This window comes from Embiotoca jacksoni, unplaced genomic scaffold, assembly GCF_022577435.1.
Source record: "Embiotoca jacksoni isolate LCO1_2020_lvr unplaced genomic scaffold, fEmbJac1.0.p SCAF_18, whole genome shotgun sequence".
Taxonomy (NCBI): Eukaryota; Metazoa; Chordata; class Actinopteri; family Embiotocidae; genus Embiotoca; species Embiotoca jacksoni.
Window position 1 is genome coordinate 565001 of NW_027185318.1, and position 22431 is coordinate 587431.

Genomic DNA, 22431 nt, shown 5'->3' on the forward strand with positions numbered 1-22431 from the left:
ACAAGCCATTGGCTGGCAGTGTGCATGTCCCTCAGGCTGCAGCATTCATTAAGGGAAGCTTACCGGGCTGAAAGCTGGAGACAGATGATAACGGGATATGATTTTCATATTTAATACATTCCTTGGAAGAGCACACGCGTGCCGCAGATTGATAGAAGAATCAATTGCTACTTTAGTGAAACACTTTCTACTTTGCCCTGCAGCTACCGATGGAATCACTCAGCCAAGAAATTAACTTTTCCTCTTTTTTTACCTACTTTGTGGATCTGCTGGGCAGGCTGCATGGTTTACAGTGAATGTTATTAAGCAGCTAACTGTTTGGTATTTAAGACGCTTATCAGAAAAGAAACAGAAGCCATGCTTTTTGTTATTATGTTTGGAGGGAGGCTTTTTTGCTTCTCTCTCTCCCCCCCTTGGTGACATTGCAGACATGAATCAAAACTTGTCTAAAGGATTTCTAATAAGATTAAAAGTTAAAACATTGATCCCGAGACATTCTTCTGAAGAATGTTGTGAAAAGAATTCTGACCTTGGCCCAAATAAGTGACACTTATTCAAAAGTGTAAAGGGGATAGTTAGCATACTTGAGATTATTTTCTTTCAAAATAACACTTATTTAACGCAAGCAAGAAATGTAAAACTTGGACGAGCCATGGTCATGGTTACACAAATCTAATTATTACGACGTAATGAAAAGTTCAGTTGCTAAAATGAATGTATTTAAATTTTTTTGTTGATGCGTGCAGGTTGAAGCTGTGCACAGACAGCACCGGGACGGCTACCTCTCTCACCCAGCTCAGGATTTTACACAAACACCAGTGAACATTTTTATGGGCCACCAGACCTCCAGAGGCTCTGACGCTGAAGCTGGCACCACAAGTGTACACTCACACCAAGCATTGCATCGTTCACCCAATCGCAGCATGCACTCCCGCGAACGTCTACCAAGTGGCCTTTTGAAGGACTTCAGAGTTGGCGAAGAGGACGCTGCCAGCAAGCGAGCACATTTATCAGATGACATTTCAGGCTCAAACGATTCCCCCGACGGCTGTAATTTGAGTGACAAACATGAAAGAACGACGGGGCTGCTCCCATCTGTTCGTGCCTTAACAGGCGCAGCTGGCAATGTGGCTTTTGGAAGTGATGATGAACAAGAACCTTCACCTTCACCTCTGGTGACCTTGACGGGGTCTGAGAAGAATCCATCTACCAGCAGCAGTCGCCCCGCGAGGGCGAAGAATTCTGCCGCAGAACACACTGACTCCCAAGAGGAGGCTCATGAGCCGCACTTAATGGGAGATAAAGAGAGAGGTCTCGGCCATTTGATACCTGAAACCGCTTTTGGAAAAGAAGCTCAAGAGACACCAGGTTTGGAGTGATATCTCGTATTTACCACCTTGTAATACCTTTTTATGATCTTTACTGAAATTTTAAGGTTAAAGCACTTTATTTTGCCTTTTGGAAGATTTTAAATAAGCCAAGTGATGCTATTTGGTGTTTACATTCAGGTAAATCTGAGTGTGTCAGTACACTAAGTTCTGATGTGCAGTTGTCAGAGAGCAGTGCGAGTGACCTGACAATTTCTCTGACACAATCTGAGCTGGAGGAGGATCTACCACAGGGCGTGGCACTTGACGGGAGTGATGATCACAATCAATACAGTCCTGAATCATCCCTTCGCTCTGATCGGTCCAAGAACGCACCTCAGTTAAACAAGGAGTCCTCAGCTCCACTGGTGACCTTGGAAAGGTAAACTATGTATGACGATTGTACTCTGTTGTCGGGAATTTCCAAAGAAGGTCAGTTGAGAGAAACACTAACATTTTTATGACACATTTTGTTCTTAAATGTGCACAATGCAGTCAGTATTTTCCCCTCCAAAATTTAAAGCTAAGCAAGCTAAGAAAGAAGAATGTTCTGCATGGCCATGCTGAACCACAGAGGGCTGGTAATGATAGAGGGTGAAGACACTGTACAGTCCTCCTTGCCACCATCACATCTCAGGCTGACAGAGAGGATTGTGGGAGTCACGGTCCATGCTACGGTGCTCTCAGTAGTCCAGCAGCAGCTGTGGCGGTGGTGGCAGTGATGCATCTTATAGGGAGAGCTCAGGACCTGTCACCAACAATATTGCCATAATCCAAGATAATGCTGTAACAGAGCAATTTTCTGCCTGAGAGACCTCAGGAAGTCCCCCAGTGGAGGAGGAAATTTGTGGCACCATAGAGTGTTCTGGAGGGTGGGCATGTGGACAGCACTTACAGCCACAAATCCTTAGCGTGATGATGGCCTCTGAGTTGAAGGATCATTTTGGATGGGGTTAGAGCCACACAAAATCCCATGTGAATGTTTGTGCCCAGAGTCTCTGCAGTTTCCCCACAATATACTATTTTATGAGCAGGAACTCTTATGCTCTTAAAAACAAAAAAGAACTGTATTTTCTGTGCAGGTTTTTCTTGATCATATTCTGATAGACCAACCCAGTGTTTAATTTTTGTGTTGTTTTTGTCCTTGGGTGACATTACGAGTTATATTATGTTTGTTTCATACTATATGCTTTATAAACTACCCAGTTGCTCATATGCTCACACAAATGTTATTTAGTACAAACGCATTCTCATCCTGTAATCACAAATACAAAGAACCAGTCTCAGAATTATTGAGTATGAAAGGCTTTATTTCAAGATTTGCTTTAGTTTTTGTTTCGTATTATATTCTCTGTCTGAGAGCGTAGCATATTCGTTGGTGCCTGACTGATTTTATGTGGGGTCGACGATACTGTTAATAGTGTGACGCCAAGAGGAACTGCTGTTAGCCTGCGCCGGGGAGACGATGGTCGGGATGCAGTTTTCATTGTTAATACGGAGAGCTTGTGTATATGAGGAGAAAATCAGGGGCTTTGATGTGAAGCTTAGAGAGCATCCAGTCTCTGTCCTCTCCCTCTCTAACTCTCTCCCTCTCTCTCTTAAGGTTAGAGTTTATATCGCTCCCTCCATTCAGCTCACAGTCAGGAAAAACAAGCATGACCAATTCATTAGATTATCCCATTATATTTCTCCTCCAGTGTGGCTTGGGCAAGTGAGACTGAAATTTCGTCCAGGTTCTTAAAGAGGCATCATAATGGCCTCTCCATGTGCTGCTCTACAATCTGTCTGCACTGCATGATGCTTCTGCTTGGTTGGTGACAGCATGTCATACACAGTTAGGGTTGGGTTCTTAAAAATCTGGTCCAGCTATTGAGGTAGAGTGTAAACAGTATAGGACTAAAAGGAATATAATTGCAATGTCTTTGAGGCATTATCATTTTTTAATACATTCCTCACTAATGTTTTTTTTTCTGGTTTAAATTCTAGTGTCATTATGGCTGTTCATGTTGACATGTACTCTTTAAACTGAATGCTGACAGTGTGGTGGTGCGAATGAAAAAAATGCAGTCAGACATCACAGCACTCGGTGTGTTGTTACTACTTTAGGTTTTATTTTTGGATTCCTTTGTGTGTTACACTTGCTGTCTGGCAGCACGGTGAGATTCCCCTGACACCAATCACTCAATGGTGAGGCCGTTCTGTGTGGTAAATCACCTCCGAGTCAGTACTGTACGCCGCAGAGCAATATTCCTGCAGAGAGGCTGACCTCTTCCTCCTGGCTAACAATATGCTCCTGACGATGCCGACATGCGGACAACAGCAGCATCTAAAGTGAGGTTATAGACTTTGACATGAAAGCTGGCAACAATACAAATAGAGAGAGAGGTGTGCAGAAAAACACAACTAATTCACTTTCGCCCTCTCTAAAGGTCTCTTTTTGAAGAGCATTGATAAATAAAGTGGAAAGAGAAAGATGACTATTGCAAGCCCACGCTGACGATAAGGGAAAGAGAAAAAAAGACAGTTTTTGCCTATTCTGCTTCAGCCACACTGAAGAGGACTTGGCACAGATGGATTGCACACTACAGAATGTCATGGATATAATTCAAGCTGCCAGCTTAATCAGGATGTTACCAGGAAACAACCTGCAAAAAAGAGGGAGCAATTGTTTGCTGACCCCTAACCCAAGAGCCCATTACAGATTGTCATAAATTCTTTTTGGCCTCTTTTTATGTGAGGGGGCTCAGGATCTCTCGGCTTGGGGTTTCTGGGAGAATTCAATGAGGGCCACCCAGAGCTTAATGCTCAAGAAAGAGATGGATTCTCAATATCCACATGCATTAGGCATCCATTTCTCATTTTGCAGCCTCACACAGGACCAGATTAAAGTGTAAATCTCTCACCAAAAGAAATTCAGAGGCCCCTCTTTTTTTGGAACCATTTTCCACACTTTAAGTGTGAGATAGTGGCAGTGTAAATTGTCAGTATTTTCCATGACTGTTCAATTCCATTATCAAATTAGTTATTAACATGATTTTGCTAAATGATTGTATATAATTTTTATATCAGCAGCAGAAGGATACATCTACAAGTTCTTGTTTTGACTGCCATCTTTGTCATGCAGCATGTTATTAGATATGACACCATCAGCTGACAGTGAACCGTTGAAATCCTGTATTGTTGCAGTAGCATTTTAATGATGGGATTGTCCAGCAGAAAAGACATTTTCCCCAAAAATACATCAAAGATTTTATTTTTTTCTTACAAATAGCAGGCCTATCGATCACATCACCCTCATTTTTATTTGTTTTCACGTCACCTTTATTTGTATAGAACATTTAAAAACAACACGAGTTGACCGAAAGGGCTCTCTAGTTGAGGTTGAGGAATTATCAATTCAAGTAATTATGTCTAAAAGGAATGAGGAGTAAAAGCAAGAATACAGATAGTCAAAAATCTAAATAGAAAATAAAAGGAATTGAATCAAAACCAACAATAGATTAAAATACAATAAAAGAATGTTAAAGATTAATTAAGAGTGGGTCTGTCAAAAAACATGGAGCATTCACAGGCCAAATATTTAAATTTATTGTGGACTCGGTCTTGATGTTGAACTATTCCAGAGCTTAGGGGAAAGCAATCGAAGGAGCTCAGTCACCTCTGGTTTTGAAGCGCGAGTAGTAATCTGAGAGAACTTGTTGTGAGGATTACCTGAGTGACCTGGGGGCACAATATGGAATTAGCAGACCAGTAATGTATTGCGGTACTAATCTATTGAGAGCTTTAAAGACAAATGGAAACATTTTCACATCAATTCTATATTTTACTGGTAACCAGCCAGAATAGGAGTGATGTGTTTTTTCTTTGTTGTAGTGAAAAGTCTAGCAGCTGTATTCTGATTATTTGTAGTCGTGGATGTGTGGGCCAGCCAAGCACAGGCGATGACTAGTCCAGCCGAGAGGTGATAAAAGCATGCATAACTGGTTCCATGTCCTTATGAGAGAAAAACAGCTTTATTTGGTTTATATGGTTCAGGGCTGATAAAAGCTGCCCTTCGCTACACCTCTGACTCGTTTATTAAAATCCAAAGAAGTGTCAAAGAATACACAATCTTCTTTCACTACATTGTGCAAATTTGCAGACAGGGCACCCAGTGCATTACCTGGGCTGGTGACAGAGCTAGGTGGGCTACATTTAATTACTATAGTCTTTTCTTTTCTTTTTTTTTTTTTTTTTTTTTTTTTTTTTTTTAGTTGTTGGAAGTTTCTCCATCTAGCAGTTGATGTCATCTTGACAGTTAAATATTTTATATTTTATTATTTAAGTGAAGGGAAAGCATGTATAATGACAATAGAAGAGATCCTAGAATTGAACCTTTTAGGACACCACATTTGATTGGTGCAGAGGGTGATAAACACTTTAACCATTTGAACTGAACTCAGCAGACCAACTTCGCCCTTCAAGTGTTTTAAAATGACGTCTATGTTGCTGGTATCACATGATGGACCAGGACTCGGTTGTGTGCCACTTTAATGGGTAATGTTTATTTCAGTCTCTCCCAGGAAGGACTCTTCAGTCTGCTAGACAACATTGAAGGACGAGTCCACAGTGAACACACCAGTGTGTACAGGGATTATTTAATTGATGGAAGACAACTTATGAGAATTATCAGGTACACACTTCCTGTATTCTTACAAACTTTACAATCTTATCCCTCCGTGTCTAAATTAAATACCATGTATATTTATTTAATGGCCATGGAGGAGTTTGTGCAGATGAGGAAAACATATTATCCTTCTGCCAAGGGCTCTCACGTTAGTTGAAGTGCCATCATCACCATGCATGCATCTTTATTTCTGAGGGGTTTTCAAACACATGGGATTGTAATAGCAACCATCCTATTGAATTGTTATTGGGAGTCAGGGAGATAGAGGATGGAGAGCGTTTCATTAAGGTTGGCTTATTTTTCAAAAGCATTTTTTATTTCATAGCGTGTTTAATTTACCATAACTGGAGTATGGATAAATATCTAGCAAAGGAACGCCTTCTCACTTAAATCCGGGATATACTTATCTCCAGCCGTGCCAACGTTATGATGTCAATAACATCTTCAGTGAAAAAGAGAGTGATCATTTTTTTGTCATGACCCTCTGTATAACGGATAGTTTGCTGTGATATTATGTGAGCTTGTGTGTAGGCACATTGATGTGTATGACGATACTTATATAGTGTGTGTATATGTGCGTGAAGTGTCAGCAGCTGTTGGATGTACTTCATGTACTTCTGACCTGCAGGTTGAGCACAGGGCTACATAGCAATATCTGACTGTTCTCTATATATTGAGCAGCCTTTGTGCCGATGGAGCGGGCTTGACTGACGAGGACCTTGAAGCATGCGGAGCAGTCGTCCTTCGTGGGCTTCAGAGGTTGTCATGGAGCACAGAAAAGGGCTGCCTGCTACCACAGGATCTAGTGAGTGCTCATCAGTCCAGCACTGAACCTAATGAAATAAGGTAGGAGTCCTAGTTCCAATGTCAAAAACTAACATTAGTGGCTTTTTTTTTTTTCTTTTCTGTAGTTGTGTATTTGTGTTATTTTTTTTTCCCAGCTTAATGTGATTGTAAAAAGAATCATAATGACATAATCAGGTTGGTTATTTGTGTAAAGCTACTTTAGTCATTTCGTGTTTTAATTTTTTTTTACTTAATTCCTTTGGATTATGTTACATTTCTAACAAACTGCAATGTCTGACATGCTGTTTAGAACACTATACATCCTATTAAACATAGTGACATAATGAAATATTGTTTGAGGGGTGCTGTGTAATAAAGCATGTGTTATTGAGTAATGCAGAGCACAAATATCAGTGCTCTGAAAGATGGAGTTCAATAGAAATGTCTCTTCTTTTCATAGAGAAAGTGAACAGATTTACAGTAAAGGTGAATTCCACTTTTCAGAGTGTGGATAGCTGCGTGTGCGTTGTATTTATTTATTTTTCTCCACGCACAGCCGTCACTAAGATATTGCACGCTACCATTTGATACAGTCTCCCTTGTCCACAAATGTAGAAGGTCATCTTTGATGTCACCTCATATGGTAACACTGCACGGGTGAATGTCATGAGTAAATTAAAATGCCCTATCTGCTACTTCCAGTCCGTTGGATAATGAGTCGGTATACTCCGAGCCAAATCCATGCTCTGCTTCACTACTCTATTGATTTCACTCAGCCCTTTCCTCCTATATACTCAATTCAAAGAAGCACATCGAGCAGTGTCCCTCTTTTTCCTCTGGAGATGCCGGTTGGCTGACCTTGACCTTTTATCCAGTTTTTCAACCTGAAGCTATATTGCTCTCTGTGTCTGTTCAGTGTTAACTGGAATTCATTAGTAATCCATATCTTCTAAATGGTTCAGAGACGGTACAGAAAGCAGCTTTTTCAGAATGCTTTTTGGAAAATATAAATACATTATATTTTAGTTGCTTCCTTCAAATTTCTCATCTTCCTCAAATTTCTTGATAATCAAATAATCTGTCACTGTATGGAGGTATAATTATGACTTATTTACATATTCCTCCTGTGTATTCAATAAGAAAGCCTCTCTTTCTCTCCAATCCCGCCCCCACCCCCACCACAGCGCCAGCCTCCCTCCTAATGCTGCTCGGCTGTGGGATCGCTGGTTCAAGCACGCCCTTGTGCTCAAGGAGCGCCGTGTGCTCAGCGCTGAGCGCCTGGTCCAACTGTTCACGCCGCTCCTACTGGAGCGTCATGCCACCTACAGCCACCAGGTAGCGTCGAAGGCACATACACTGCCACGACACACACACACACACACACACACACACACACACACACACACACACACACACACACGCTTGCATCCACCGACACCCAGTGCCAAAAGGAAGCAGATAATAACACACACCAATTACTGTGTACTATTGTTTTAGTTTTTTTTTGTTTTTTTTACTTGTTTCTTTGCGTGTTTCTTTTTTTTTTTTTTGGAGAGCGGTGTAGTTGGTACTGAATGACCTCTTTGTGTCCTGTGCTTGAAACCAAGCCCGGCTTCTCTCTCATCAGATTGCTCCACACGTTGACCTAGACAGAAGGGAAAACCTGACCCATGCAGTAATCGCAAATTACAGCCTGAGCGTGGCTTCTTTCATCTCGTGTGGCGTATTCATCTCAGAAACACTTGCTTTTAATTTAGTATTAGCCAAAAGTATAGCCATCAGCTGGGTCCGATTGAATGTGGAACTTCTCCTCAATGAGATTATTCTAAATTTCCCACTCATTGACCTTGACCAGATCATGCTCAATTAAACAAAGAAAGAAAATACAAAGAATATTCCCACTCAGAGCCCAAAGATGATGTCAAGAGATATGTCAGCAATCTCACCGTGGACCCTTCTGTCTGCAGGAATGATCATGTGCACATGCAGGTTTTTTGTGTTGTTAATTTTTGCGGATTGATCTTGTGGGGGTTCTTGTGGCTTGGATATCTTGCTGCAGTGTCCCAGATGCAATGAGAGCAGCAAAGAGGGAAACTGTAGAGCCTCTGGAAAATATGAACTGACAAAAGGAAGAGGGGCTCTGCCATCTACATCATTGTATCCAAGTGCATCAGGAAAAGCCTGAGTAAAAATATTTTTCTCCCTTTATCTCTCTCACTCTGACTCCATCTATTTCTCTCTCCCTTCCTCTATTTCTCCATCTCTCCCTTTATGCCTCTCTCTCCTCTCTGTCCACTCGTACAACAGCTTACTCTCCACACACAAGAGCAAACAGAAATTTCCATTCACGTCTTGCCACAGCCTGGCTACTCCGACAAATGGGAGCATGCAGCTCGCATGCACACACTCAAAGAGGCCCTTTGAATATTCAAGTGCTAACAGTTGCATTCATTGATATTTAAAATGCTGTGGGTCTGCGAGAGCCCTCAACCCACGTTACATTTGACAAAATCTAAAAAAAGGAATAAAAAGGGATATCGGGGACAAGGATCGAGACAGTTTTTATTGTGCAGCAGCATCAAATACCATGTGGCAAACTCAGATTGGCATGTGTTTGCGTCTTTTCCCCTCTCAGAAAATGAAAGCGTGTACATTGTCAATCTTCACTGTGACCTACTGATAACAACTTACATTGTACTTAAAGTTTGTAACTGTCAAAATCCTCCTGATCATCCCCTCCATATTAACGCTCATTAAAAGTTGCAAATGGCCATCTGAGGCTGAGAGGCAGTCTTTGATCACAAAAGAGAGATGATGATGGCAGGATTTGATACGGGGGAGGGAAAAAGGAGAGAAAGGAAATCGGTGTGTGGCATCTCCCTGCTCCTCATCTCCCGGAACAGCTCTTCTTAATTGTGTATCCTCATCTCCACAGAGATAAAAATGAGCTGGAGAGGGAGGAAGAGAGTAGTTTGTCTCAATCCTCTCAGCCAAGAGGGAAGATATCTGGAACGTGTTGCACATTAACGCCAGGGTGATTGCATTCTTTAGGCAGTTCTCTAATCTCATGGATGAGAAGAGGGGAAAAAAGTGTGATTGAGAGGGAGAGCGGGAGCGAAAGTGCGCGAAATAATCTTTTTTTAGTTAAACGAGTGAGAGAATTTGAAGTTATTTTCTCTTGGCGTTTGAACAGGCATTACAGCGGCACCTCTGTGAGAGCAGCCATGGCCAAAGTAAATGACTTGGCTAATCGGCGAGAGTTCAATTTGACACTTCCTTCACAAAATGAGAACAATTAAGAGTGTGGTTTTAATTTGTGCTGCTCACAGGCCAAAGTGTTGCTGAGGACACTTCTGTCCCGGTCCAGTGAGGAGTGCCCCTCAGCAGAGGACGAGAGTGACTTATCTTCTTTGTGTGGTCCTTCTTCCCTCCTGGCTGATGGTCCGAAGCCTGCCGGGCCGGCACAGAAGCAACAGATCCAAGGTGACTGAAGAATGTTATTCTGATTACACTAGGAATGGTGAATTATAATTACACTGATAATACTAATAATATTTAATGCTGGGTTTTGGTTATTAGTTCTGGAGACTTGGCTGCATTTTGTTATGATAGCTAATATTCCTACAAACATTTAAAATATATATTAAAAAAAAAAAAGTAACAGTACTGTATGTTTCAAGACCATTAATAGGAAGAAATTTAGACTATTGCTATTTTCTTGCAAACCACCTCTGCAGAGAACTAAAACTTCCCTTTTATGAAAGAAATCAATTTCACCACAGAGCTTTTTTATAAATCCCTCACAGCCCAGTTTTCATACAGCCTTCTATTCAGAGCCGAAGAAAGAGCCCCATTCCCATTTCTCTCCCGAGACTCCCTTCCTCCCTGCCATTGCTTCTCACTATGCGCTTCCCTTTCTTACAGAACTACAAAGTACTGAAGAGGACAGCCAGGACGAAAGCCCGGTGGAAAGTGGTCCTATTAGAGGTAAAAAGGCATTGCCGGTGCCCCAGCATTCACACTGTCCTTATGTTGTGGTTTGTTTTCTTCCCACTGCAGTGAATAATGGGCTCTTTTACACAATGGCTGAGGCAGGATGATCAAGGTGAATCCAGGGTCAAAGTCCCACCTGAAGAGCTGTGCTAGTTCTCTCTAATTATCTCAGAGAAAACACTAACCGTGTTTTCAGCCTGGTCTGAGGCATTCCAGCAAAATTGATAATTTGCTGGCCCAGCATAATGCGACTGCTTTAATTGTCAGGGCGCCAGGGTGGGAAGCGCAAAAGATCTGTCATCGGTTCTCATTATCTTCCAAACAATGCTCTGGCAAGGCTGGACTTGAAAAATACTAGATGTGACGGCATCCTGTAAGCAGTTGGTGTGCCCGTCCCTCAGCTACACCTCTGAAATGTAAAGCAATCCTATATTACCCTTGGCTATCGGATTTCCTACTGGGTGTTTCATGTTTCTGCATCCCTGAGGTGCACAGCCAGCAAAATGAGTCCAGTTTCCAAACGCTACACTTAATCAAAAGAGTTATAACCAAGTAAAAAAAAAAAAACATGACTAAAGATTTTGCAAGGAAAGGGTTTAGCTGTGCTGAACGACATCAATGTCACAATCAAATACCGTGACCTTGGACCTGATAGTAATTGCTAAGACATGCGCATCTGTAGACCTGGTGGGGTTTGTGACTGAATGTTAAAGCAGTGGCTGTATAATGTGCTGTGCGTGGAATAACAGTGGGGATTGCTGTGCACCGCAAACATCATATGTTTTTTATAAAATAATTAAAAGCAGTATTTCTTATTCTGAAACCAAGTTAAAGATGTTAACACTTACAGTCACAGAAGATCACAGTTTAACACTATCCTTTGACTTGGTATGTGCACTTTTTACAGCATCATTGAGACAACAGCTCATTATTATGTACTTCTGCTCTGTTGATTTTTGCCAGTGCAGTCTCTGTGCTCCACTCAAATATGATACCTATTTTAGTGAGCTGGAAGGTAATTACGAGTGGGTTTTTTTAAACAGAAAATCAATCATTGCCTTGCTGGTGAGGGATGTTGAGATAATGTGGGATGTTGATTGCTGTCTCATGGAAACTGTTACTACATACTGTATGCTTGAATCAACAGCTTAGCAGATTGAGCGCAGTGTTTTCACTCACTTTGTTCGGCACTGAGACCAAAAATCGGACTACTGAAGCGTGTTGGCTCATCAAACACTGAAACCTCTGAAAGTTGGAAACCCGGGTTTTAAGTAAATATTTGAGTGACTTTGTGTGTGTCTGTGCCTGTGTGTATGTTTGTGTGTGTCCTTAAATAGAGACAAAAGCATATCGGTTACTTAAACAATCAGCCATGCAGGAACGGCTACAGAGTTCTGAAGAGGAGGAGGAGGAGGATGAGCTCTCAGGTAAGAGATGCGCTCCACTCTACCGGCCAAGTAGCGAGCAACTGGAGCCCAATTATTGGTTACCAGTGAACACATAAAGACACCATAGAAAATCCATATTTGTTGTATCCACAGATATAAGCTAAATTACTGCCAAAGCCCAAAGCTATTAGTCCAAGTTCTCTCAACCATTTCTGGCTCACTACTTAATATTTAGCTCCTAAAACCTTCTCAGTAGTTAAAGAGTTCAACTCATCATGTGATTTCTTGCTCTGACATATTCACCATGCATGGAAGGACTTCCAAGTGGATATTCAAAAATATATATATTTACGTTTTATATAAATATCAGTCTTCACACCATGTGCACATATCAAGGTTGAGAAACTCTCCCATGGCTTCTCATTAGCCTCATCATAAGTTTCTGTATAAATATGCACGGTAAATTAGCTTGTGAGGAGATCAATCAAGAAATCAAATGGTTTTATCTGGCCCTGTTTGCTCTTTTAAGGAATAAATCATGGCCATGAAGAGGACCTGGGGAGGGCCAAACGCTCCTCACATCAAGACCCTTACCCTCGGTAAGAACATTGTTATTATTCAACGGGCCACAGGAAATGGGCCACCAGACACCAAAGTGGTTGATGTACATTTGCATGGCTGCTCTCATAATTCCCTGTTCATTTCCATAAGATCAAGGGGGCGCCACCCATTAACTCGCTTACAAAGACAAAAGGCCCCTAAAGCCCCTCTCACTCACTGTTTGCTGGGTTCAACCAGGTTTTAGAATTCAAAAGCAAATCGGCCACCACAAAATTAAATTGGAGCCATAATCTGTCTGTCTTCAGGCTTGTTGTCAGAATGCAAACAGATCATGTCAAGAAGAGAATCAGAGACAACTGTTTTGGAAGTAGGGGACTCAAGTGTTGACAAGGACTAATGTCATTTCATTTTTCACCCTTGAAACATATTTAGGCTGCTCAAATCAGAGCTCTAAGTGGGCAGGAAAAGAACATCTAATGATAAATAGCTTGGTAGAAGCCAACACCATCACAGTTACATTTGAATATCAACGCGACTTCATCAAATCTGCAATTGCATGTCAGGTCCTCAGAGCACCTCTTCACTGTGAACCCATTTGGGCTGTGGTAATGGCTGGGTAAACGTTATGAGGAATAATCTTCTCTGATTTCATGTGATTACTGGGCACCACGCTGACACCAGGGCTGAAGTCTGCATCTCCCTGGCCTGGCAAGCAGGCGCTCCCAGTCTGCCTATTAGCCCAGGGAAGGGCCTAATGGCCTGGCTCTATTGTGGTCCTCATAGCTGCTGATGTGTGCTGGTGCTAGGCCCAGTGACCAATCTCTTTAATAAACATGAGCCAATTTTGGGCCCAGACCCTCTCAGATGGTGCTCGTCTCCCTGTCATTAATGTGCATGGGAAGCCCGCGATATCTGTGATTAAACAAAATTTGCAGAACAAGAATTAAGACAGAAAACACAGAATGCAGTCAGCAGTGATGAGACCAGTTGTGTATGTAAGTAGAATTTGACAAATGAGCAGTTCTGCATGCCTGACACTGTAATGTCATTAGAGATGGGAAGGAAGCAGCACCGAGATCTGCACACCCCCATCGTCATCTTCTCTTTGGTCATACAACAATTTCCCCCGTCTTGTCTCCATTTCTCCTCAACGCTTCGATTTAAGCATCCCACTTACCACAGTCACTTCTTGCGCTTTATTGCTTCCACAAGTGGTCTGGAAGCTCTTCAGCAGAGGTATAACACTGCAGCATGCTCTCTTCCCGTTTCTCTCCTTTCTTATTGCGTCTCACTCTCTCTCGCTCTCTTGCCCTTTCTCCATCTCTCTGCCCCTCTTCCTGTCTGTCTTCCTGTATCCCCCCCCCCCCCCCCCCCCCCGTCCTACTTGTTAATTATTTGCCTTATTTTGTCAGCGAGCTGATGAGTGACTTCAAAAGGAGGATGGAGCTGGACTCAAAATACAAAAAATGGCTTCCTCTCTGTTGTCTTAGACAATAATTATGATTTGCCAGTTAAGCCCAGACTACAGCAGAGGGATTGTAGTTTAAAGCAGAGGCTTTGGTGCAAAAAATGCATTTATAGCCCTTTGTGAGGCTCCTCATTATGTGTGGGCCCGATTCATTAAGTAATTGGTTTGCAGTTGTTTACATGAGTATTAAGGCCTTCTATTCAGGGCCTTTGAGAGATACATTGTGCAAATGTTGCATGTTATGAATGCAGAATGAGAGGCGGGGGGCCAGTCCTATTGGCCAAACACTGCACTCGGCTGAAAAGGGAGAGAAAAGCACTGGGTGCTGCTTTGCATAGCAATGACTAGGGCCTTAATAAGCTTTACAGATTAAATACATGCAGTCTATACAAGATGCAAAGAGATACTCTTCACACATTTATATGTGCTCATTTCACTATTATGGAGTTTTAGAGAATTGAGGTCTTTCATATTCTTTTTCCCCTCCCTCTCTCTGTGTTTTTCAGTTAGATAATTTTATGGAATGTTCTGTTTATTGTATTATAACTCGTGGGGAAGCGACTGATCTGCAACATTTATTAAGGATTTGTCCATTAGAAATCTTTTGCTGTCTTTGTGAGTGGCAAAGTAAAATCACTTTGTGGTTGAGTGGGGATGAAAGGAATAATGCACGAAGGAGTGAGTCTTAATAAGCAGCTGCACTCCATGTAAAGACCACTTGTTCGCCTTTGTATGCGAGTGCATGCCACTGCTTCCTCTCGTGCAAAGAATCATTGTGCTCCTTTCTACTGTAGGCATTTCAGATGCCACTCTTTTCTTATTTTCATTTTGGGATTTTTAATACCTCTTTATTCCCCCCATTCCCGCCCTGTTTTCATCCTACAAAATGCTTGAACACAGATGCACAAAACAAAGTCCTGGAGCCGTCCGACGGTGTGATGATTGTTGTGCCTATAGTGGCTGCTTGACAAAAACCTTGACTCAACAATTAGTGGTTTACACTTTTGCTTTAGACAACAGGATGTGCTCAAGCATTCGACCTCAAATCACTTAGAGTGTCAAAATCATGGAGGAGAGATGGAGGGGTGAGGGGGACACGAGCTGAGAGGAGAGGCGACGTAAAATAAAAGAGCAGGAGATAGAGGGAGACAGAGAGACGTGGTGGACAAAGCCATACTGGAAGGTGGAGAACGTCTGTTCGAAAATCTATCAGAGTTAAGGACAACATAAACAATCATATAATATAGGATAATATCGTAGTAGTGTCAGGCTGAATGCATCGGATCCATAGAATCTCTACTTATTTGAGTATTCATACATTGAAGATTTCCTCCAAACAACAAACTTGTCATGTATTTTTAAAACATTTTTTTATATATATAATACATATATTTGTTTAACTCTGGCTTCAGTTTAGACCAAAGAATAAGATTAAAACCTTGTCAATAACTGACTAAACAGGAAGGCAGCATTTAGAGACTGTAACCAGAGGAGGTCACTGTCCTACACGGGGCTTGTTATGTTTTATTTTTTTCATTTTTAATGCTGATAACTTAATTTACCTTTTGGATTTATTTACAACCTAGTGCAAGTCCATAAAGCCAAACTGGGCGAACATCACTTTCCTGAAATAAGTGTTGTTATGTTTGAACCTGTTTGTAGGCTGATCGAGGCACAGAGACAAAAGATGGAGAAAATATTTTTGGTTTGAAAAATGGGTTAATTTTTAGGCTGTACTTTTTTTTTTTGTTTATATTGTAACTTCCTATTATTTTTTCCACATTCGAGTTTCTGTGTGTGTGTGTGTGTGTGTGTGTGTGTGTGTGTGTAGAAGAAGCCAGCACACATTATGGTGCACCAAAAATACATGTCACATGAGTTGAATGATTTGCGCTGCAGCCGTCCCTCCACCGGCCATCTCCACTGAACTGCCACCAGTCAGGAGGAGAGCGAGCTGTGTTGAATTCATTGGTCCAGTAGCTCACCCTCTAAGTTGCAGTACTAATTCATTGCCAGCAGAGAGCACTCACATGTTAGAGAGCGCCCACTCACCATGCACTCATGGTTGCCTCTCACTGTTGCCCCCACTGAGGGCTGCCATGCTGCTACCGTTCTGGCCTGTTAGAGTACATCTAAACGGAGCCTAAACAATGTTTCTGCAGGGTCATAGCTGGGATGGGAGTAGGAGTTGATGGGAATGTTGAGGTGATGGGTCTCCCTTTACCTTTAGACAAGCACAGCCACGCAAAAGTGCTATTGTGCTATTAGCATGTGTGTGGGTGGCAGGAGATTAAAAAAATCTGTGTAAATAAAAGCAGTTTTGCTAGCTATTGGCAAGGCAGTGTTAAATGCTTGGTAAGCATTTATTCCTCTGACAGTCCTCATACTCCCCAACGTGACAATAGGATTATAAGTGAGATACATCTTCAGTGATTCCTAGAAGCTTGACCTCATCTTGCATCACAATTAAACTGCAGTTTGAGAAGGCAGAATCAATATGAAGCTGTCATTGTCATTGTGCTATAGTGGAAATGTTTTGTCTGTGTATAACTACAACACTGGTTATATTCTTATAAAATGCATGCAGAAGTAAATCCAGTTCAGACTACAGCCTTTCTCTATTTACTCCTTCCTGTGCTGCTTTCACTGAAAATGTTTTATACAGCACATCTCAGCATGACTGGTCGTATTTGACCAGATCAAATACAGGAAGTTACCAAAGCTGTATTTTTCAGAAACGTGCAGTTGTTGTGTTTGTTAACTGTTAACAGGGAAATACGTAATGATAGAGTGAAGAACTCCTCAAACAGAAACAGGAAGCTGTTTTTAACGAAGTAAAATGTAAAGAATAGTTTCCAAAGGACTTTTAACTGACATCAGATTGTCTTCCATTTCCGTAAACGGATCATTGCATCAATATTTAAGAAGTGTGTCACTTTTTCTTTACTCCAGGACAATGGTACTGATTTCTGTTTGTAAAACATGTGGTAACATGTTTATGTATAATGTTTTTATTGATTAAATTAACCGGTACGTGAATTTGTATCCCCACACTACTAACCTGTACGGTATTTATATACCCTGACTGAAATCATACAATAATTTGATTTTTAAATAATCCCAAAATATGTAAATTTAGGACCTTTAACTCAGCGCAGAGTACCATTGTGCTGTAAACATACAAAACAAAATAAAGATTTGATCAAAGAAATAGACAGAGACAGACCAGGCTGATATTTTCTGTCTACCTCCGTGTTATTTGTGTAAAGCTCATACAATCCTTGTGAACTCAGCTATGCATAGCAGAAACAAAAGCTGTTAAAACACGAGATAAACAACAATATGAAACAATTGCAAAGGCCAGAGAAAGCGAATGAGTGAAGCACTGGAAAAAAAAGGACATTACAATAGCTGTAATTTGCATCATTTTACACATTATATTCACCTCTGTCTACCAGAGCTTGTAAAACACTGGCCAGCCCAGTCTTACATATTCAGATCATTGCCTCAATTAAGGGAAACTCAGCAGAAGATGAACTGGCATAAATGTTTATGGAAACGGAATATTAGATTGGTGAGGTCAGATCCAGGCTGGGCTCTCTATGGTAATAACCCTGTCTTGAAATCAGTCCTGTCCCTCGCTGAAGTGGAACAGCTGATAGACCATTCCCATCCCAGGGGGAAGTTGGAGAAAAGAAAAGCCCAATTTACTCTCCGCAGCTATTATTGTGGCAAAGGAGAGGAAGTAATCGTATAGATTATAGCTGTATTTTTGCTGCTGCAGGGTCTGGTTGAGATCTGTTGCCTAACAGTTGTAAATGGATGCACTCACCCTGTGGTTTTGTTGTACTTTATCTCTTATTCTGTTTCAAAAGGTGAATGTGGATAGCAGATGGATTTCCTTTATGATATAGAAATGTATATATTCCCCACTGTGTCTATCATTTGCATGTCCAAGAATCTGTCTGCATATCTTGACTTCTGTGCGATAGCTTTGACAGAAAGAAAACTCGTATTGTCGCTAATGAATATATCTGCAGGCTTTGAATTGCCTAAAGACAAACATGTTTACGAGTTAAGTATATATTAAAACAGAGCATTTATATGCCGTTATTTAGGTGGCACAGTAACAAAAACTAGTCCGAGACTATAATGTTATTTCCTTTAATCTACTAATCGTGTGTATGACCCTTTAACACTATTATGGCAAAAAGTAAAGTAAATGAAAAGCTCACGTTTGCTGTTGCTACACATGACAGTCTAGAGAGACATAACAAACCATAAACGGCACCTACCATTATTTTGGATTTAAAAATAGTCTATACAGAAAAATACATACCATTTGCAGTGCCCTTCAGTCAACAAATTGTGTGTATTTCAACAGATATGTTTCCTAAAATCACACATTTTGTCAAACAGAACCCTCTATTTCACGGCACCTTCACTTTTACAAGCAGACTGATTATCTGTTTTGGAATCTTTACTTCCTTTTCTTTTCTGTTGTTGTTTTACTTTACTCATCACCGAATTCATCATCTGCATTGTAAGTGCCAGTCGTTCAGTACGCTGTCTGAATACATGTAGGACTCATCTAAATGTCCTGAAAGTCCTGTCAGCATATGGATATAAAGGTTCTGTTCTAATGATGGTTCCGGCTCTGTGGGAGAACGCTTATAGCGCAAAGCAATCTGCTCAGTTAGGAATGGGAGATGCATCTTTTTTTCCTCTCGCTCCATCTTAAGTGGTGCGAGGCAGCAACATATAGCTTAGAAGATGGCAACTGGAATGCAGCCAGAGTAATTTATTCCTTATACTCAATGTACAGTCACATGTGCCAAGATTTATCAGCGGGAGAGATGAGGAGATGAGGCTGGTTGAGAGGGTGACGATCAGGGAGGTCATGAGTTTGAATTGATGCAGATGGACGAACACGCTACACAACTGCTGTTTGCTGGAACTCATCTGCTTTAAAAGTCAGCATCATTTCTTCCTACTTCCAAGGAAAGTGTAGAAACAACTCCAATATAGAAGGTCCAACTAAATGAGCCATATGGATATCTGGGCTAACCTGGGAGATGAAGAGGATATATTGTGGGGTTTTGAATAGGCTCTGTGATGATGTAAATTAAAGAGGAGGCCTTTAAAAGTGGATCAGGGGGGCCTTATTGCATATGCATTGAGGCAGATCAAAGCCTTTTCAGAGGTCACACATTTACATAGCGATATCACCAGAGCTATGGGAACCTGGCAACCCTGTCTTTGGACTATTTTTGAATAAAGAGGGCCTTGTGGAAGTCCTTTGGCACAATTAGAACAGGAGTCAAGGAAGTTCCCTCTGCTGCACTATCTGAGTGTAATCTCACCCGTCAGAACAAAATGGGAGTCTTTACATTGGTTCATGTTTGTTGTGGAGTTGTAGAATATTTGCATAGTAGATTAACATTGTGTTTTTATTCTCGAAGATTCTCAGTCATATAACTCTGGCTATTTTTTGTTTAGTGCATTAACTGGTTACAACAAATAAATTCTAAATTAATTTATTTCATAAACAGTTTTATATTTTAAAAACAATTATAAGCTGCCTTTTTTTCAAGCTGTTTTTATTGTATAAAAGAAAAGTAGTTCTTTCTCAAAGACAGCCTACGGTAATAACATACAAGCTATTAACTTTCTTTGTGTTTTCCAGGAGAGAGAAGACAAACTCAAAGGCTCAATCTGTTCTACAGTCAAAAGGTGAGTATAGACAAAGTCATTTCAATTTGGTGCAACGACTAGGTGTCAAAATAGGTTAATTACACCAAACAGATCACCATAAAGAGGTTTCCTGGTAACATGTATTCAAATATTGCAAAATTTAAGCTTCACAAAAACACTAACTTTTTGGATGAAATTCCTCTGTAAATGCAGCTGTGCCTTTTGAGGATGTGTAAATGAAAATAAAATGACCTTGAAGCCAAGTGCAGGTTAAGGAAGGCTTCGTTTTAAGCGAGCACTGCTGCCTCTAATAAACAACTAGAACGGTCCTGTTTCAGGGGAACATTCAGTGCCTTTACATGTCTGATCAAACTTCCTGAAATATTGCCTTGTAAAAACATAGATTCTGATGGTGAATAGCCAAATAAATGTTAGGACATTAATATGAGTTTTTACAGCTGTGATCAGACCAGCAAATATCAATTTTATTGCCTTGAGTGCAGATGACCTACATTTAACACGTTTGATTGTGTAGAATGTTAAGATTTTCATTGTGAAATCAAAATCAAGGTAAGCTTTTGCTTTAGTGTTTTCATATCTTGACATGCTTATAAAGACAGTGTGAAACTGGCAGGATAAAGAAATTATGCTGAAGATGTAATAAGTAACACTCCATTTGAAGCCTGGAGTGAACATTGCTCGAATAAAGTAATCTTTTATTTTGCTCTCTGTACTTTTCTTGTAAAGCTTTCTGGGAGGAATCAGATGACAGCAACTCAGAGATTGAAGCAGCCTTGCGTCCTCAACCTTTCAACACACACGGCGAGGGCACTGATGCCTTCTATGACTGACTTTATCAACGAGATATTTTTTTTAATGCACTACATTATATCACTGGAACATATCAGGCAGATTGACTTGAGGTAATTCACCCCTGACCATTGTTTTAGTGGTCTGCATTGTAAATCGTATGCACGCTGTATCGTAAAACAAATAATAAAGTTGACAGCTCTCACGCTGGGTAAAGTATGTGAAGAGTTGTCCAACATGCTGATGTTAACCCTGCTTCAGTCTCTTTATCTGAACAACTCTCCCAGCCCATAATAACAGCTCGAAATAGATTAAACTGATCTTTTAAAGCGATTTGTTTGCACTAGGCTGAAAATCATGCATTTTGAATGCTGCAAGCATCTCCGAGTGCCCTACCTCCAGCAGGCTCGAGTGTAGTGATGTGAGTCACCTGTGAAATGACAAAGCACAATGGCCACTCTGCACGCTTCTGCGTGACCTGTGAACCCGCTGAAGAGGCCCGTCTCCAAGGGCACAAAGAGTTGCAGCGGTAACAAACTCTGAATATTTTAGAGCCTCCCGACAAACGCTCGACTCATATTTTCACAGCTGCTTCTTTAATAACTGTGCTTGTGCCTCAGAAATATAAAGACATGTTTACATTTCTCTGTGCTATTGTGCAAATGAGTCACAAGTAGCAGAATTGTTTCTGAAACCACACAATGGAGTCCTCTCCAATTTATGATTTTCCAGCACGTTGGATGTTCTGTATCTATTAATAACTCAGAGCTGCTGTGTGGGAGGCTTCATCCCAAGGTTTACATTTATAGTTCATTATGTCTGTAGTGTAAATTTCCAAAACTGCCATTCTGGGATGTGGTGAAAGTCCCTGGCATTCAGTGTCAGCAGGATTCCATTAGTCAGCTTGAGGTGACTTTACACGCCTGAACCTTTTAAAGTAGGACTCCACATTCATTACCAATAATGGCTCCAGACAGCCCTGACCCACCACAGAAAAAGGACTGTGGCAGAATAATTTGGAGTTTGCTAAAAGGCTCCCCAACATAATATCCATGTTAAGGAGCATGTCAACAGATACTTGTGTGCGACAGATAGCTCATGGTGGAAGTGAAGTTATATTGTACTAATGTGTACTAACAATAATATTTTTTATAAAGAAGTCCGTGCCACACAGACGATGGTGATGATATTCTGCTCGTTCTTTTTAAAGGTGTGTCGAGTCACAGTGTCCGTAAAGCAGCTGTCAGGTTGTATCTTAAAATTCTGAGATTTTATTCACATTTGGATGAACTCAAATTAACTTGAGCTATCAGGTACAATATGAACTGTATTTGTGGAGTAACTAGTTAAATGCTATGTCATTAAATTGAAAACAAATGTAACTGTAATGTTTTACAGTTACTGAGAAATTAAGTTAGAGTAACTATTCAAAATGTTGGAGATTACCAAGAGGTTACATCTGAATATATTATTTTCGCTAGAAATCTTATATGTAGAATAAGATATTAATTCTGTGGCTTTGCATCTTTCGACCATCCAGGAATGCCTTCTGTCCAGTATCATATACATATGATATACATATATGTATATCATATATGTATATAATAAATATATATGTATATGATAAACATATATGTATACAAATTGTAATCAAAAGGTTCTGAGGTTGTTCCTGAGGAGAAGAAGTCACTGAATCCT

At 40.8% G+C, this 22431-nt stretch overlaps 1 protein-coding gene across 4 annotated transcripts in view; it reads left to right on the top strand.

Moving 5' to 3' along the window:
• Positions 1-20983, top strand: part of kiz (kizuna centrosomal protein) — a 27569-nt gene extending 6586 nt beyond the window's left edge. For all 4 annotated transcript variants that reach the window (XM_069151877.1, XM_069151878.1, XM_069151879.1 and 1 more), the window contains 11 exons: positions 747-1368; positions 1509-1749; positions 5920-6039; positions 6715-6879; positions 8004-8154; positions 10149-10302; positions 10744-10806; positions 12150-12239; positions 12730-12799; positions 19916-19962; positions 20671-20983. In XM_069151877.1, coding sequence (XP_069007978.1) covers positions 747-1368; positions 1509-1749; positions 5920-6039; positions 6715-6879; positions 8004-8154; positions 10149-10302; positions 10744-10806; positions 12150-12239; positions 12730-12799; positions 19916-19962; positions 20671-20774 — 1827 coding nt within the window. In that variant the 3' untranslated portion in view covers positions 20775-20983. The remainder of the gene's footprint in view (positions 1-746; positions 1369-1508; positions 1750-5919; positions 6040-6714; positions 6880-8003; positions 8155-10148; positions 10303-10743; positions 10807-12149; positions 12240-12729; positions 12800-19915; positions 19963-20670) is intronic.
• Positions 20984-22431: the final 1448 nt, after the last annotated feature.